The 17,858-nt window shown below is 48.4% G+C and overlaps 1 protein-coding gene across 10 annotated transcripts in view; it reads left to right on the forward strand.

The window, feature by feature from the left end:
• Positions 1–463: 463 nt before the first annotated feature.
• MTSS1 (MTSS I-BAR domain containing 1) overlaps positions 464–17,858 on the forward strand; it is a 161,103-nt gene continuing 143,708 nt past the window's right edge. For 8 of the 10 annotated variants that reach the window (XM_087447465.1, XM_087447468.1, XM_014787974.2 and 5 more), the window contains exon 1: positions 1,061–1,298. In XM_087447465.1, coding sequence (XP_087303591.1) covers positions 1,227–1,298 — 72 coding nt within the window. In that variant the 5' untranslated portion in view covers positions 1,061–1,226. Of the gene's footprint in view, positions 806–854; positions 1,299–17,858 lie in introns of those variants that run through there. The other 2 variants (XM_087447469.1, XM_014787973.2) reach the window with 2 other exon arrangements.

A 17,858-nucleotide genomic window follows, 5' to 3' on the forward strand; every position in this document is an offset into this window, starting at 1 on the left:
CGCCCTCAGTGCGCCTGAAAAACAACCGTTCAAGTCACGGACAGTCAGCAATCTCCCCATAGTGATGAACAGTATACAGAAGATCTAATGCCATTTATTTTGCAATGGCAAATCAATCCACTTTCCCAGCTTCCTGCAACTTTATTGAACTCGGCCTCCCGCTGCAGGATACGCCCCCGGACTCTCCTTAATTACATATTTGGCTGTTTGCAATCGTGACTTGGCGTTGCAGTCCTGGTATCACAGAACGGGCCTCTTAGGAGGCTGCAGCAGCAGCAGGCAGCAGTTTTCCCGCCCTACTGAGCGCTCACTATATGCCGGGCACTGCGCTAAGCGTGCCACCGTGCAAGCCTCCGGAGAGCGGCGGGTGCACTCTCCGTTTCAGGCGCTCGCAGCCATTGTGCGGTGGGCGCTCGCCTAGCCGCGTGCTGACACGCCCTCTCCGTGCTGCGACGGGCGGCCAGGAGGGGTGGGGGTGCTCGGTGCGTGCTAGGAGGAGGCTCCCGCGGAGGTGAATCCTCCTGCACCGCCCGCCAGCCTGCTGCTCTCCACGGCCGGCGTCCCACGCGCTTCCCGGGCACGCGCTCCCAGCCCCGCCCGCGTGCGGCGGACGCCCGGCCGCGAGCGCGCCCTCCCCGCGCCCCCGCTGCGGACGCACGGTCGCGAGCGCGCGTGCGCCCCTTGGAACGTCCCCGGGAGCCGAGCCAGAGCGAGCGCCGGGGCCGGGCGCGCAGGAGTGAAAAGGAGGCGGCGGCCGCGGCTGCGAGCAACAGATCCCGGCGCTGCGAGCAGACTCGCTTTGCTGGTGGGCGATTTTTTTTTTAATTTCAAAAAAATTTATTAAATTAGAAAATCTTGCATTTTTAAATGGCGCTGGCCCCGGGTCAGCGGGCGGTTTTCTCTGCCTCAAGATGGGCTTTGCTGTTCCTGTCGTGGGCACCAGTGGTGGCCTGATTGTCAGTCTTCTCCGGGCATTTTTAAGGCCGGGAGCCGAGCGCTGCATGTAGGCGAATCACCCTGCAGAGCAGTTAGGCTTTTAAAATTATTATTATTATTTTGGGCAGAGAATAGTCGATCTCGGGCACTTCGTCCTCTCTGCAGAAGACGCTGCGAGTTGGAGGTGGGTCGCTCGGAGCGTGAAATTCCTCCCGAGGTGAGCGAGCCCCGGCCCCGCGCACAGTCCAGCGGCCCCGAGTGTGTGTCCTCTGCCTGCCGGCCCCGGGAAAATGGAGGCTGTGATTGAGAAGGAATGCAGCGCGCTCGGAGGCCTCTTCCAGACCATCATCAGCGACATGAAGGTAGGACGCCCGGGGCGCGGCTGCGGCGGCGGCCGCCGTGCACTGACCTCTCCGCGGAGCTTCGCCTCCGCCCCGGGCCAGCCGCCCGGCCCTTGCCTGCGCCGTGGCCGCCGGCCACCTGCGGGAGCGCTCCGGCCCGGGTGTCACCTGCTCACCCGGGGCGTCGCTCCGGGCTTTGCTGGGTCACCGGGCGGGCGGCTTCTCTGGGGGCGTCTTGTGCCCCCTGCCCTCACCCCGCTTATTGTCCCGGGGGGCGGCACCATCTCGTTTCCCTGGGGACTCAGGGCGCCGGCTCCAAGTTTTCCATTGTCTGTCGCCGGACAGAGTGTCTGCGACCCGCGGAGGCTGGCTGCCTGGACGGACACCTGATTCCCCGGGGTCCGGGGTGGGGACGCCTGGCGCGGTGGTGAGGAGGGAGTGGGGGCTCTGCCTGGCCGCGGGAAGGAACCCCCCGACCATGAGAGACTGGGAGGGAGGCCGCCTCCTCCCTCTTCGGCTTTCAGGCCCACCTGAGGGGGCATCTGAGCAAATTAGCTATTAATGTTGCAAAGCTGGTGAAGGTGTGCGTGCCTTCCCTCAGCCCTCCCCGGGGACGCGGAGCAGAAGTTCCCAGAGCAGCCTTGCAGGGGCTCTTCCTTCCCCTGGCTGAGGCTCCCAGCCTGAAGGCAAGATCGGGGCCCCTAAACAACTGTATCCCTCATCCACCCAACACACACCCAACACACACCGACTCCAGGTTTTCTCTTCGAAGGATTCTGTGTGTGTGCGCGCGCGCGCGCGCCTGTGCCTGTGTTGGGGGCGGGGAACAACACCCTGGCTTTTTCCTGCAAAGGGTGGGACTGGGGATAACCTGATCCTTGGATGTGGATTTTCTGGTGCATAGAGATAGACCAGGGCCCTGTGTTACTCATCCTAAGGAAATATAACCAGCCGCGCGAGCTGGCTGGAGGTGGGAATTGGGGGCGGTGGGGGGTTTTTTTTCGTGTGTATTTAGGGAGCTTCTCTTTGGCTCCAGCCCAGCCCCAGTTTGCCTCAACAGATCCGGGGAGGTGGTGTTTAATTAAAAGCTGGGCTTCCAAAACGAGTGGGCAGGTTTGGAAAGCTGTGCAGTGAGTGGGTGTGGACAGCCCCTCTTCAGCCGCTGCCTGGGCGCCTGGAGGAGCTTTTGTCTGATGAAGTGTGAGGTTTGGAGAGGGTTCCGCCTCCGAGATGGACTTGGGGAAGGAATGCCCAGCTGTCACGGCCTGCTTCCCCCTTTTAGAACCAACTGCCACCTCTCCCAGGGTGAACTTTTCCAAGGTGCTTCTGACTTGGTCTTGTCCATTTTGAAATCCTTCTGCAGAGCCTGTGCCTTTTGTCAGAAATTGACTTTGCATAGCATTATCTTCAGCGAGACCCTGCTTGCCCAGGAATGCCTCTGATCCAGCCACTTGGAATTAGATGGATTATTCCTTGTTCAAAGACGGCCCCTTTCATCCCTTTGCCCTCAGTCCACATTGAATTGTTGAAGTGCTCTTTTGAGACAAAGATTGGTGTCCCCTCCTTGGATGTGGAGTATTTCTTGTTAACCTAAATTCTACAAGCCTTATAGTCAAAACAAGATTTGGATGGAGGCACACGTGTATTCTGATCACCAGGGGAAGAATTTGAGTTGCTTTGGTAAAGCTGGTTGTGTTTTGTGGAGGAGAGAAATGGATGTTTCCCGTCCCTTAGTAGTGACAAGGACCCAGTGACCTAACAGATCTGCCCACTGCAGTCCCAGAGTGTTCACCTCTTGAGTGTTTTCTCCCTCTTGGTTCTTTAATCCAGAATCCAGGCTCAGTTCTTCCCGTTTACTGGTTTGAACCCAAAGCCCTTCAGAAGGTAACCCATCACAGGCTGGGCCCTCCTGCTTTCCACCTGCCATGCCATGGCTGCCCTACAGCACTGTCTGGCCAGGGATTTGTGGGTGCTAAGGTGGCATGCTCTTCCCTCCACAAGATTCCAGTTAAGAATAAAGACTTATTTAATGCTCTTTCAGTGCTAGATCTATAGTTTGTGGTTCCTGAGTTCTTTCCCTTTGAATTTAGTAGGGTTTGTTCAGCATCCTGTGGGAAGGCATTTATTTTAAAGGTTGTTTGTTTGGTTTTGGCAGTCAGAGATTTTAAAAGCAAAGTGGAGTGGAAGATTAAAATATGCCTTGGGGTCTGCAGAATTTCAGACTTTTGGGGAGTAGATAAGAAGGAAAAAGAGGGGGTGTCTAATTTCTGAGATTGTTTATGCGTAGGACAGTTGCTGAATGTTTCCGTGGAGTTTTCTTCTGAAAAGACTTTTTCGTAGATTAGATGGGAGTGGTATTTTAAAAGGGAATTTTAAAATTTGGGCATATAGGATAAGCAGTGTATGGTATGAATGTGCATGAAGTTGTCAGCAATAAAAGTCAGTTTTTAATATCTGGAATCAGCTGACTTCCAATGACCTGCTTATCCTCTTTTTCTCTTCTTTGAACTCCCATGATGGGTTAATAATGCCTCTGGATCCCGTTCTGTTTGCTTTGAAGGACAAGTGTAAATGTTGGAAACCCATTTGGAATGCTACCTTGAGAAAATTTGTAGGTTATTTTCTCAGAAGTGGTATTGGACTGGAGTGAGGAAAGAGTAAGGAAAAAGGTTTTTTTCGTAGCATTTGATTCTCTAAAATGCACAGTGGCACAGGAAGGGAGTCAATTTCCTCTTTGGAGGAAAAAAAAGAAAACAACAAAAAATGGAGTAATTTCAAGGCCTAGCACCATCCATCTTCCAAAACCAAAGAACGTCAAGACAGAGAAAAGCTAGAGAGGATTCATTCTGCATTCTTCTAATGATCCTTCATCTGGCTGAGTCCTGGGCTGTCAGGGCATCCGTTTTATCCTTTTCAGGGGGAAGGGTGCAGAAGAAACCCTCGCTTTTCTTCCACTGGGATCCAACAGCAGCTGTTAAATAACTTATTGATTCCTTGACGAAAGGAAACCTTGTGTCTTTTCCCTTTCTTCCACCCTACTGTGGTGGCGGTCACTAATGAATGGTGGTGTGCAAAATCGCTTACTGGCTGCCTTTCCGCCCATCCACATAAATCAAGTCGTCTGGTGTGAGCAGGTCCCAAAGGAAGGGGTAGATGAGAGATTCATGTGGCTGAGGCAAGGGCCCACTGCCTGTTTGTCTGGGCGAACAGTAGCTTGAAAGTGACTGCGTGGAAGGCCAGTTGACTGACCTCTGATGTTTAGACAGTGTTGACTGCATTAAGGAGGTGCTGGAGTCTTTTTGGAATTTCTACCCCAGTCCCAGGAAAGACAGGCTAACTGTTGCAAACAGCAGATTTGTGCCATTACTTTTTTTTAAAATGAAGATATAATTGACATATAACATCATATTGGTTTCAGGTGTACTACATAATACTTCAATATTTGTATGAAAAAAAAATTTTTTTTTTTAAGTGGTTGAACCACCATAAAATTTGGTGATGTTTGAGGAGCTTTTAAGAGCAGGAGTCTGTGGCCAAACTTGAGGGCAGCTCACCCTGTGGATGTCTTTCTTTTAATAAGTAACTTAGTTAAAAAAAAAAAAAAAATTGGATGCTAAACTCAAATATTTTCCTCAGCGTTGTTGCTCACGAATCAGCATGTCAGGAGCTGAGTTGAACCCAATGCAGGGAGAACTTTGTACTAGGTTGGGGAGTGTATTTGGGGTTATATAATGTGACCTGGGATAAAAAAACACCCAACCACACCTTGAATTCCCCACCCCATTGCTCACTTTAGACAAGGTGTCCAGTTACCAGCACCTGTGCCGAGGAGAATAGGGACCTTGTTCAGTTCCTCTTTGCCGCCCCCCATCTCTGTTTGCTGCCAGTACTCTCTAGAGCTCCTAAGTTCTGCCTAAATTAGAACTGCTAAAGGGAATTCTTGAATACCATGGAAATCTTTTGTGGTTCGAAGGCACGTCGTGATATTTTCCCTTACTTATCATAAGATCAAGAATGTGGGTAGTGGGCCCATTGCTGGATAATGATTTCAGGGTTTTTCCCTCTACTGCTTTGGCTTTGGGGTTCCCGTCAGATGAGAGGTTCACTTCCTCTGTGTTTATCGAGGGGCTGCCATGTGGAAGGCCTTTTGCTGGGCCACAAGGAGCCACAGATCCACAGGGCCTTCCCTTGGAGAGCTACTTGTCCTGTGGGCCGTGAGCAGATAATGTTAAATACAACATGGTGGCCACGAAGGAAGGGCGGCATTCGGTCCCTGCAGGACTTCCCTTTGACTCTTCCAAAAAATTATTTGCTCTAGGAAGATATTGAAAACCCAGCCAAGGCCTCTGCCAGTGGCCAGGTGCTCTGAGGGAGGCCGGCTGCTCTGTAAATGATGACACACAAAGGCAGGACAAGCAAAGGCCTTGTAAAGTCCAGAGGGGCCCCATGTTGGCTTTTCTCGTAGCAAATGGCTGTGTTTGCCTAGGGTTTTACAGCTTCCTCAGTTTGGGCCTGTGGGAGAAGAAGGTGAAGTGAAGATGTCATAAAATTGGCAGCAGGGAATTGCCGGTAATGGGTGCTTGTTCAGAGATTTAGGGCCTATTCTATGTAGATCAGTCTTTTTGGTTTTTTAGGTGCAAATCAGGTTTGGAAAGGTCTTGGCTTGAGTGTTTCTGTGGGAAAATCCCTTATACATCATATTTAACCAAATTGTTTAGAACTTGTGGCTTGATGCTGTGAACTTTTGTGTTCTGAAGTTCCATGGTTAGTAATGCCCCAAATGGAGAGGGAAGGTCATTCCCAGGTCACGGTTTGCATGGAAGGTAAGCTGAGTTTGAATTTTGCCTGGTTCAGCTATCACTCAGTTCTTACAAGAGTAACATGTCCTCATTCTATAGTATTTATTGAGCATTAGCTACGTTGCAAGCACCAAGCTCTTGGATTTCAGCAAGTAAAGATACAGAATTTGCAGTTTAATTTGAATTTCAGATAAACAGTGAACAATTTTTTAGTGTAAGTATATCCGTTTGTATGCTCTGTCTTCTCAGCTGCTGACCTTTGACCTTTGAACTCTTGTTTTGCATCTTAGGGGCAGGGAAAAGGAAAAAGCTAAATTATGTCAATTTGGCTAGTTCATTTGAGGTTGTGAAAATGCTTGAAGGGTGAAAAGGTTGAAACTATTGATCCATTAGACGCTTTATCTATGATTTTCATCTAGGCTTTTTCCATCTTCCCTGGGATGGGTGAGAGCTGGCAAGATTCCTTCTGTAGCGAGACCATGTTCAAATTGGGTATGGAAAAATGAGATCATTTCCAGTCCGCCATTACTTCTCGGAACTGCCTTCAGGACACTTTCCCCTTAAACCCACACCTCTGCAAAAACAAATACCTCTCCTGAAGCAAACAAAAGCCACAGAACAGTTTTAGCTGCCTAGGACATCAGACAAGAAGTATTTGGGGCTCCTTAAAGGGAACTGGCTGCTGCCTTAAGCAGTTTAACTCGGATTTGCAGATTGCACTGCTGATATGGCCTTATTGAGTAGCAAACCAGAGAGATAAATGGAGTAAATTAATTGGCTGAGCATCATGGAAGCCCAGTGTATTTGATTGCCGAGGTTCTCCCTTGAATTAGCTGGAGGCTGCCGAAGGTTTCTTCTGAGTGTGTGCCATACACACACACAGAAAAACCCAAAAAGCAAAACCAAAACCCACCCAGTATAGATTCCAGAGCAACCCACCCATTATCAATGTTTCCCACCTCTTAGCCCAGGGAAGGCCTTGGCGTGGAGCTGTGTCATCTCTGCTGCTTCCCAATTTAGGATGCTCTGGCCTGCCAGCTGGTACACAGTAGGTGCTCAGTATTCATTGCATGTGATGAACAGAGGGCAGGAAGGGACTTGATGAGAACCTACTATGTGCCAGGCATTGTGCTCAGTGGTTGGTGTGCATGGTTTCATGTCATCCTCACATCAACCCCACTTTACAGATGAGAAAACTGAGGCTGGGAGAGAGTCAGTAACTTGTCTAAGGCCATGGTGAGGTGGACTGGTGTTCAGACCTTGGCCTATTTGATCCTAAAGCTGGGGGTTTTTAGAACATGCCTAAGGTAGAGAGGGGGTGTGGATTTATTTCTAGAAGATGGTATTTCACTTGCCTGAGTCCTATAGAGGCTCCAGGAAGGAATCAGGGTCCTATCTCTGTGCCTGTAGCCCAGAGCCCGCCTGGAAGCGTGAGCTGAGAAGCTGTGAGGACTGTCATGGGTGGGTGGCTCCCATCTGGCTGTCACTTTTGTGGAAATCGTTTAATTGATGATATATCGACATATTGTGGTTTTCTTCCTTCTCCCACTTACCAATCTTCTCTAACAGACAACCTGGCATTCTCCTTTCCTCTTCTTCCCCCGGGTGTGCAGAGGCGAAAGAAGCCTTTGGGCCAGACTCTGGCTGGTCACCCTTGGCTCCTGCCCTTGTCCCCATACAAAGCACCTCCGGTCTTCTCCATGACTGCCCAGAGGGCCGCGTTTATACATCTGGGGATCCCGTCAGTCCCTAAGGTTGGTGACTATACAAGCCTGGCAGCCCCCCTAATTATGTGAATTTAATAATTTCTCCCAAAGTCCCAACGACTCCTCAAAGAGAACTCCTTACCTTGAACTCTTTTTGTGTCGAGCCCTGGACTCTCTTGCAAAAGAGCTTTCTGTGTTTAATTATGTCCCCCGTAGCCCTCTGGTTTGGGTTGAGTCTGGGTTTGCAGAAGTTGATGGGATCGCCAAAAAAACTCCTTCCTGTGCTGATTCTTGGCATGTACGGCCTTGGTCATAGTTTCTAAGTGGTTTTGCTTTTCCTGTCTAGTTTAAGTGGGTGAAAAAAAATCAATTGAGTGCCTTTTGAGCTGTGTGTCTTTTTATTTGCTTTCTTTCCCTCGAAGAATTTGGACAGCAGTAAAAGGATTGGCTTGCTCAGCGTCAGTGGCCTCCTGAGTCCTGGAGGTAGATGGCAGGTTTGGCCAGGGACTCCCTTCCCTGCCACCTCCCTCTGTGACAGGGGTCTCCAGTGACCCGGAGGAGAAGGTTCTGGGCAGGTAGAATGGGGATCGTTACAGACCAGCCCACTGGAGTCCCTGGACCCATAAGACACTGATGCCTGGGCCCACTTCCCCAGAGGTTCTGATTCAGTGCTTCTATTGTACATCCTGGGCATTAGGGTTTTTGAAAGCCCCCCAGGTAATTGTAGCCAGGCTTGAGAACCACTGAGCTATACACAATTCCAGCACCCTCAAAGTGTTTCTCAACCTTGCTAAGTCCGAGTTAAAGCATCTTTAGATGATTGCACAGCAATGTGAATATAGTTAACACTACTGAACCGTACACCTAAAAATGGTCAAGATGGTAAATTTGATGTTATGTGTATTTACCACAACTAAAAATAAATTTATAGTGCAACGACATTAAAGTAAATAAAGTGAAATATAAAAATAACAACAGAAAAAGCATCTTTAGAATGAATACTTGGCTGTTTTTAATTGATCTATAATAGTCCTGTCCAATATGGTTTTCCACAGTAATGGAAATTGTCAAATACATTAGCCAGTAGCATATGTGACTGTTGAGCACTTGAAGTGTGGTTAGTGTGACCGAAGAACTGATTTTTAAATTTTATTCACTTTTAATTTGTTTAAATTTAAATAGCCGTGTGTGGCTAGTGGCTGCTAGATTGGACAGTGCGGACGTATAACATACTGTCTAAGTAAAAAACAGTGTGCTTGCTTTGCAGTACAGCTTGCCACCTACCTTCTACTTCCTTCTGGCTGCATCATTGTCCCTAAACTCCTCCTGTCGAAATTCTGGAGCTACTGTTGACATTGCAGTCAGAGGGAGCTCGTTTTAAATCCTGTGGGCAAGTTACTTCATCTCTCCGAGCCTCATTTTCCTCTTCTGTAAAATGGGTCTGATAAAGTACCCACCCTATAGGGTTATCGTGAGGATTCTGAAATGAGATAATACTTGTGAAAGGCTTCACAGAGTTCCTGGTGGATGTGCACTCAAATACTCGCTGCCATTATTATTCTGTCTTGTAGATTTGGGAATGAAGTATTCCGAAGCCTTCAAATCAGTGTCATAATTCTCACTGCCACTTCTTAGCGCAGACATGACCCCACCCTTTACCCAGCTGTCTTGAGAACTGCAGTGAAGTTGCCGGAAATGGAGAAGGGGAGTTTTTTTCTTGCTAAGTAAATGACTCCTGAGTGCATTATAACCTCATCTGGCTCAACTGGGCCTATTTGCATTTCTCTATTTGCAAACTCACTCTCTGTATAAAGGGAGGGGAGGGCTGGATGCCTGGCTGAGATCCTTAGGGCTTTTAATTTAATGCTTTTCTTAAAAAAAAAAAAAAAAAAAAAAAGTCTTTTAGAGATGTTTACTCTAGGGTAAGGGGAGAGGAGTTGCTTTGTAAGGGCGATGTTTTTCTGTCTACGTTGAGTCTCCCTTGTTTTTCTGGAGTGACGGCTGTGAAAGTGACCTTATTTGCCTCTAGCTTGCCCTGTAGCAGCAGCATACTGAGCTGCTGTCCCTTCCCAAGACTTGGCCATATCTGTGTTCTTTCCACCTCCCTACCTGCTGAATGTGGCCCACCTGCCCTGGCCTGACATTCAGGGACCCCTGTAGTTTGGCCCTCGCTGAGTGGCCTGCTCTGTGCCCAGTGCTCCCCACCCTGGAGTCCCCTGCCTCTTCGAACACACCCTGTGCTCCTCCTTCCTGCTGTTTGTCCCACCTGGGGGACCCTCTCTGCCATTGTTGCTTATTGAAATCTTTCTTGTTCTTGTTCTTGTTCTTATTGAAAACTTTCTTGCTCCACCAGAACGTTCCTTCATTTCTGGTCCCTCCTCTTTCAAAGCCAGATACCCTTAGGCATTTTTCACGTTGTGTGTTGATTCCACCTAGTATTTATTACATTCTACCTTTTAAGCCCAGTACCCATGGCTTTGAAGCCTGGCTTTGCCACTTCTTAGCTCTGTTACTGTGGGCAAGTTACTCAACCTCTCTGAGCCTTGATTTTTCTTATCTGTAAAATGAGGGGAATAAAACTCCCTCTTAAAGTTGTTGAGGATTGAACAAGAAAGTATATGTAAAGGGCTTAGCATGAAATAAGTGCTAAGTAAAATGCTCTTGTGTATCTGTCTGAGCCACCCTGGTAATTTCTAGCAGAGTATCATGCTGATAGCGGCACTCAGATGTTTCAGAAAATACGAGAAACCCATATCTTCACTTTGATAATGCAGTAGAGACAAGAGTGAAATGCTTTTCAGCTTTCAGCATGTACATAATTTGAGAGAACACAGTACACATATTTAACATATATGATGGTGTGCTCTGTACCAGGCACTGGTGGATGCTGGAGATACACCTGGGAACAAGACAGACAGTCCTTGCCCTAAAGTTGTTTAGTCTAGAAGAGGAACGGACAAGTAATTAGAAATCACTGTGATCAGCTGGGTTTTGTCGGGGTCCCGGGGAGGGGGCCTCTGATTCTCATTTGGAACGGGAGGACAGAGTCAGGGGAGGCTTTTGGTACAGGTGACACCCAAGCTGAGGAATAGTTTTATTATTTAACAAGCATTTATATGGCACAACCAAGCACTATTCTAGTGCTTTGCAAATAAAGACTCTTCATCTCCCCAACAACCCAGTGAGATAGTTAGTGGTATAATTCCCAATTTATAGGTGGGGAAACTGAGGTACAAACGTTAAGCCATTTGCCCACATCATACAGCTAGTGAGAGGTACAGCTGGGATTTGCACCCAGGCCCTCTGGCTCCAATCTGTGCTCTTATCCACCGTGCTGGGCTCTCTCTCACAGCATGGCATTTTAAGATTTCCTTTTCAGATTCTATAAGGGGTGTATTTCACTGATCTCTTTGATGATTGTTCTGTCAATACCTTTAGGACTCAGAGATAAACCAGATAAAGCATAAAAATCTAGGCTCTTCCCTGAGTTGCTTCAGGGAGCTCAAGGGCCCTCGCTCTATTTTAAGAGGAGTTTGACCTAGCCAACACACATGCAGTCATTGGGCAGTTGACGCACCCGGCTGGTGCCTCTAACTTGTCACCAGAGGGAAGTATGTGGGGAGTGGGCGGGGTGGGAGGTGACCTAAGGGTCTGACATGGGTGTCCAAGGTGACAACTGCAAGACATGTTTGTTTTGCTGGAGATACCTCCTCCGTCAGGGTTGCCCCAGTAACAGCTCTGCACCCTACGTAACTGAGTGCAAAACAGGAAGGGGGGATATTTGCAGTAGGAGGCGGGAAATGCTTCGAGATTAGTTCCCAGGGAGACCTCAATTTCACTTCTGAGGCCTGGCCTGCTTACGCCTGCCTCACTCCTGCAGCTGAGCGTGCAGCCATTAAGGAAGTCTTTGAGTTTGGTTTAGTGGTCCCTCTTTGTTTTGAAGTGATTGTTTACTGAACCTTCAAAGCTAGCTCTCCAGCAGGATGTGATCTCGGGCCTGAATAATTGGATGAGGCACCCCAATAGGAAGCAAGGAGCGGGGAGCAGAGCCAGGAGTAGCTTGCTGATGGCCAAGCCTTTGGCCTCTGAGTGCTTGGAGGCTCCGCAAGCCATTGCTGGAAGATCTCAGGTCATCTTGCAACCAGAAGTAGCAAGGGTCCCCTGGAACCTGGCCTCTTTGATGTTATACTGGCCTTAATTAGGGACACCCTAATTAAGTCACTGGGGAGGAAACTTTTTCCTAAAAGAAAAAAGATTAGCAAATGTTTTGAGAGCATTTCATGAGGGATTACTTCTCAAAGATTATGCAAATGATATAAAGTTAATGGAAGAAAAACTAGAAACCTCAGTTATGTAAAAAAAAAAAGTCACCCATAACCACTTGATTACAAAGTGGGTTATGTATACACATTTTAGACAAAGGTTCATGTGGCCTATGCTGTGCCACAAATTTCTTTTATCACTTAGCTGTTCACTTATGCTGCCTTTCTGTGCGTATAATTATAAGCTGTGTCAGTTTTTTTTTTTTTTTTTGTGAGGAAGATTAACCCTGAGCTAACATCCGTTGCCAATCCTGCTCTTTTTGCTGAGGAAGACTGGCCCTGGGCTAACATCCATGCTCATCTTCCTCTTCTTTATAGGGGACGCCGCCACAGCATGGCCTGACAAGCCGTGGGTCGGTCCGCGCCTGGGATCGGAAGCGGCGAACCCCTGGGCCGCTGAAGCAGGGCGTGTGAACTTAACCGCTGCGCCACCGGGTTGGCTCCTGAGCCGTGTCAGTTTTAATGGCTGTGTGGTGTCCATTGTTTCGTATGTCTATAAGTTAATTCATTTAGTCGACACAGATCTGAGGACCTACTGTGTGCCAGGTTCTGTGTGAAGTGCAGGGGATACTTCATACTTACATTCTAGTGGAGTGGGGCCAGACAAACTGAATAAGTCAATTCTCTTGTATATTAGCAGGATTATGTGCAATGGGGAAAAAAAAGCAGGGGCAGTGTTGCTGTTTTTAAATAGGATGATTAGAGAAGGCCCCACAGAGAAGGTGACATTTGAGCAACAGCTTATGAAATATGTGGGTATCAGAGGAAGAATGTTCCAGGCAAGCGAAGAGCATGTGCAGAGGCCCTGAGGTGGGAGCCAGTTCCATATGGTTCCAGCCAGTTCGTCTTTAGGCCGTGTCCAGTTTTTCATCAATCATAAACAACAATGCAATGAATATAACCTTGTAGCTAGATATTGATTTACATTGATGGTTTCCCCCGAAGGATTTATCCTGGATCAAAAGGTATGTACTTTTCAAGGCTTTTGAAACCCATTGCAAAATGCCTTCCAGAAAGCGTGTATCAGTTCACATTCCCATGTGTGAGCACTCATCACCAGCGGTTACTTCTGGAGCTGGGCTTGGACATTAGGATTGAGAAATTGCTGAGGCCACAGCTTCTAAGGCCTCAGAGGGACGTGGCATCTTATCTAGTGCAGTGATTCTCGAATCTCGCTGTATGTGATTTTAGCAAGCATGAGTGTCCCCGGGCAAGTGTGTTAAAATGCAGATTCCTGGGCCCCCTCCCCAGAGATTTTGTGTAGATCTGGGGTGGGGCTCAGGCATCTGGAGTTTTAGCAAATGTTAGTGGGAGGTTGAGTTGGGGTTATACCGTGAGTAGGCGGAGGTGGGAGTGAGCCACCAAGAGCTTCCTCTGCAGCTCATGCAGTGAGTGGGAAGGATCTCCATGCTTCCCCACCCTCCATACATAACCCACCACAAATGCACCCACCTGGAATGTGTTCCAGGTGAGCAAAATGACCGCCGTACCTGAACGTAGCATGATCTTCTCTACTTCCTTTCCTTTGCTAATTCTGTTTCCTTTGCAGGGAATGTTTCCTCCCTTCCTTCTTCCTTCTTCCTTTCCTTCCTCTTTGCCAGGAAAGTTCCCTTTTATCCTTTAAGACCTAGATGAGGCATTACCCGCCTCTGGAATCTTGCACCAACCCCCGCTTCCAGTACTTACTATTTGGAGTATGGTGCCCTCCGAAGCCTTTGGGATTGGTGGCTTACACATTTACTCCTCTACACTTTTACTCCTTATCTCTGTATGGCCGACACCCCACTCGGTGCCTGTGCATAGTAGGTGCTCATTAAATGTCACAGTCAGGGTGGCTGGCATTGTTTAATGAGTCATTAAAACAGCAGTTGACTCATTAAAACAGCAGTTGCATTTATTGAGTTCTAAGTGCTGGTCACCCTTCTAAGCACTTGCGTTATTTCACTTCCTCTTTTTACTATCCTTGGAGGTGGGGACTACCATGGGCATCATTTATGGATGAAGACTGGGTGGTACCTGGTGACTAAGTAACTTAGGTCACCCCGTGGGTAGATCTGAAATTGGGCAGTGGGACTCTAGAGCCATGCTCTTAACCGCTAGACCACACTGGTCCTTTCAAACTCTAGAATAGGGTTGCCCATCAGGGCCCTATGTGCAGCCAAGGAGAACGACATTCAGTGGAAAGATGCTAAAAAAAAAAAGGACAGTGACTATAGATGCAACAAACACAGTTTTTGGTGACACCCACCTGGATGTCATTCCTAGCAGCCCAGGGTGGGATGTGGGGGTTGTGGAGGAGGCACTGTTCAGTGTAAGGGGAAAGCTGTTTAGTGGAAGGTAGGGGAGCACATGAAGTGTGCACAGTGCGGTACAGGCCATTGTTCCCCGGGGTGGATTTGACAAGCTGATCACACTGTCTCTGCCTTGGGAGAGTGTACAGTTTAAAAGGGAGGATAGGATGAACACAGAGGTGCTCCTGTAGGAGAGCAAAGCCCCCAGCACACGCATGATCCACTCTAGGGGCGTGGGTGCTTGTGTATCTGTTCAGGGTGTTGGAGAGATGGCCCCCAAGAGGAGCAAATCCCTAAAATGCGGAAGCACTTTTGGAGCTGGGTGGAGGCAAGTCAGAGAGGGCAGTTCCAGGGAGGAGGAGTGGGTGAGTCCAGGCGTGCAAACATGGAATAATGGTAATAATACTTAACGTTTTTTATAGGGTGTGTAGGTCACCGAGTGTTTTTCTTTGCTTCCTTATCTCATGTGGAGGTTTATGTACAGGAATAAGCAAATGGAGCAGAAGCTTTGGACTCTGTATAGTGGGACAAAGGTTAGAGCGGGCAGATACATGTTTATTATTCTGGGGAGGTTAAATGTACACAAAGGTTTCTTATCAGCGCTTGGGTAAGGGCAGCCAGCCGCTGAATGAGGTGGGTAGACCTTGAGGTCTCAAGTTTCTGGTTGTGGAGAAGTGCTAAATTTTAGGTGAACCCAGGAACAATTTCGTTTTAAAAAGAACTGGGCAAATTGAGGAGAGTTGGTGAAATAAGCTGAGTATGAGGGCAAACCCTTCCCTGACCCTAGGTAAATTACTTAAGCTTTCCGTGTCTTATTTTCCAGTGGAAAAAGGGAAGTGTTAAATGCCTGTTCTGCTAACTGCCCTCCCAGGGTTGTTATGACAGCCCTTTATACTCTCTCAAGTACTGTGTAAATGTGAGGTGGTGTTCTTAGTGATGATGGTGAAATAAATGTGGACACCTAGTTGGCTCCAGGTGACCATCTGAAATAATAAAGGAAATATCATAGCAGAGAAAAGTGGTGGAGGGCAAGATAAATTTGGGGTATGTGAAAGGAGAGGAGAGGGATTCCATTTTCAAAGAAATGTAGAGCATGGTACACACACCAATTTTGCAAAAGTTCAAAAACAGAACCAGAAACCTAGTTGCAGCTGTAGAACACCCCAAGGATGCCCAAGAGTGATTCTGTCATCTTATGGCTGGTGCTGTCCCATAGACCTTTCTTCAATGATGGAGATGTTCTGTATCTACACTGTCCGGTACTGTAGCCACTAGCTACATGTGCCTGTTGAGCACTTGAGTGAGGAAATGAATTTTTAATTTTATGTCATTGTAATTAATTTAAATTGATGTAAGTCCGTGTGGCTAGTGGCTCTTCTATTGGAAGGTTCAGGATAGACAAAGGAATGCTTCTTTGTAGAAGACTTAAAAAAACAATACTACTTTGAAGATACAGTTGACATATGTGTTTGTTTCTTTTTTTAAAGTGGGGACCTACCCATATGTCAGAAAACAGACATGCTGGGCATGGAACCTTGTAACACAGGAGGAAGAAAAAGCTTGATGTCCTTGATTTAATTAGGGTGTTATAGTTACAAATGGAGCAGTGTGAGGTGAGGATGGATGGAGGGAGCACCTTTTGTGGTTAAATCTTCCTTTTTATAGGCATATTTATTGCTGGTGAGCTTAGGAGAGTGGGTGAGGGTGGATGTGCAAGGAAGCAACCATTGATTATCCCCAAGGCTGTCATCCACTTGATGGACAGGGATAATTAGTAGATTAGGCAAGCCCCAATCAGAGAATAAAAGCCCAGGAATGGTTTTCATGATGGATGGGCTTACACAGTGCCTTTCATCTGAGAATCTTGGGAGCCCTTCGTCTTGCAGGGTGGGGTGGGAAGGGTGGTTTTGGAGACAGAGCTGTGACAGGCATTCGGGGGCCCTGTCCTTCATCCTGCACACCCACTTCTGGAAGCTGCAGATTTCTGCCTTGCGCTTGAAGAAGCGAGGAATCCAGAGGCGCTCCCGTGTCCGTCAGAAGGTGCCAGGCTCCTCTTGAAGCTTTGCTTTTCGTTTCCCTGAAGTCTGAGCTCAGCAAGGTGTGGACCTAGAAGAAGCAGTGGAGGGATGCTGTGGGCTCATGCTCGCCCTGATGAGGTTCCTGCAGACCTGGGGAGGGACCTGGTGGCAGGCGTGGCGGCGGCAGCAGCCTATAGAGATGCTCCAGACAGGCTCTCCGATCTCCTGGTAGAAGCAGATCAGTTCCGGTGTCCACAGACGACCTGAAGATGAGATAAAATCACCCATAATCATTCCGCTAGTGACAGCACCTGTGAACATTGCCAGCACCTGTGAACGTTTCTCTAGAGCCTTGTCTACACGAAGCCTTTTGTTTTATGTTTCATGTTTTCTTTCTCACGTGGTTGAGGATCCTGACTAATTCTAGGGTGACATTACAGCTCTCCCAGGGCATTTGAAGTTGTAATCGGGGGTTGTGTGTTTGGGGAGCCCCTGCTCCCCCGCTCTGCTTTGTCTGGGCTCCTGCAGGACCCAGTCTGCACGCTGAGCTGCTTTCTGCTGCCCTGAGGCTGGGCTGGAGGCTGTGTCTGCTTGCACTTCCCAGAATCAGGGTACCGCTTGGGCCTCAAAGTCGGGCAGATCTTGGATCAAATTCGAGCCTAGACCGCTAGGTACAATCTCTCTGGTCCTCAGTTTCCTCAGCTGTGAAATATAGCAGCACCTGCCTCATTGGGTTGTTGTGAGCGTGTAATAAGAGTATGTGTAAAGCTGTGCTCCTCAGGGTGTGGTCTGTGGACCAGCAGCATCACTCAGATTCAACATCTAGGCCCCACCTCAGACCAAGGGAATCAGAACCTACACTTTTGCAAGATCCCCGGGTGATGGATATGTAAGATAGTTTGAGAAATGCTGATCTATGTACCAGGCACCTAGCAACTGATTAGAAAATTGTGATGCTTAACAGTGATGATGGTGACAGTGATGCTTGTCAAGGTGAAAAGAGGGAGGTTACCTGTCCAGTTTTATACCCAAGACTTGAGTTCTCATCAGCTGTAACCACTGGTGAGCCAGCCTCTGTCTGGCGTCTTTGGGCAGGACAGAGACCTTTGAGTTGGAACCCGACTCCTTGTAGCCTGCCCTCTACTGGTCCCTGTTTTATTCCCAGTTAAGCCGAATTCCTTCTCCTTGTGAATCTTCTCCAGCTCTCTGGCACCTCTCAAACTGCCCCTCCTCCGACCACGGCTCCCGGCTCCTCCCTGTTCCCTGTGTGGCAGCACGGGTGTCACATTCCCTCAGCTGTCCCCCAAGGTCCCAGCGTCACAGCGGCCGGGCTGGGAGAGGCGGTTGCTGCATTATTTATGGGGCACCGTGAACCAGCCGAGCAGATGAGTTACACACAGTTTACTCTTCTGCTCCGTGTGTGGGATGCCATCCTGGGCTTCTGT

This window comes from Ceratotherium simum, chromosome 23 (assembly GCF_057802395.1).
Source record: "Ceratotherium simum simum isolate JZ-2026a chromosome 23, ASM5780239v1, whole genome shotgun sequence".
NCBI classification, from domain to species: Eukaryota; Metazoa; Chordata; class Mammalia; order Perissodactyla; family Rhinocerotidae; genus Ceratotherium; species Ceratotherium simum.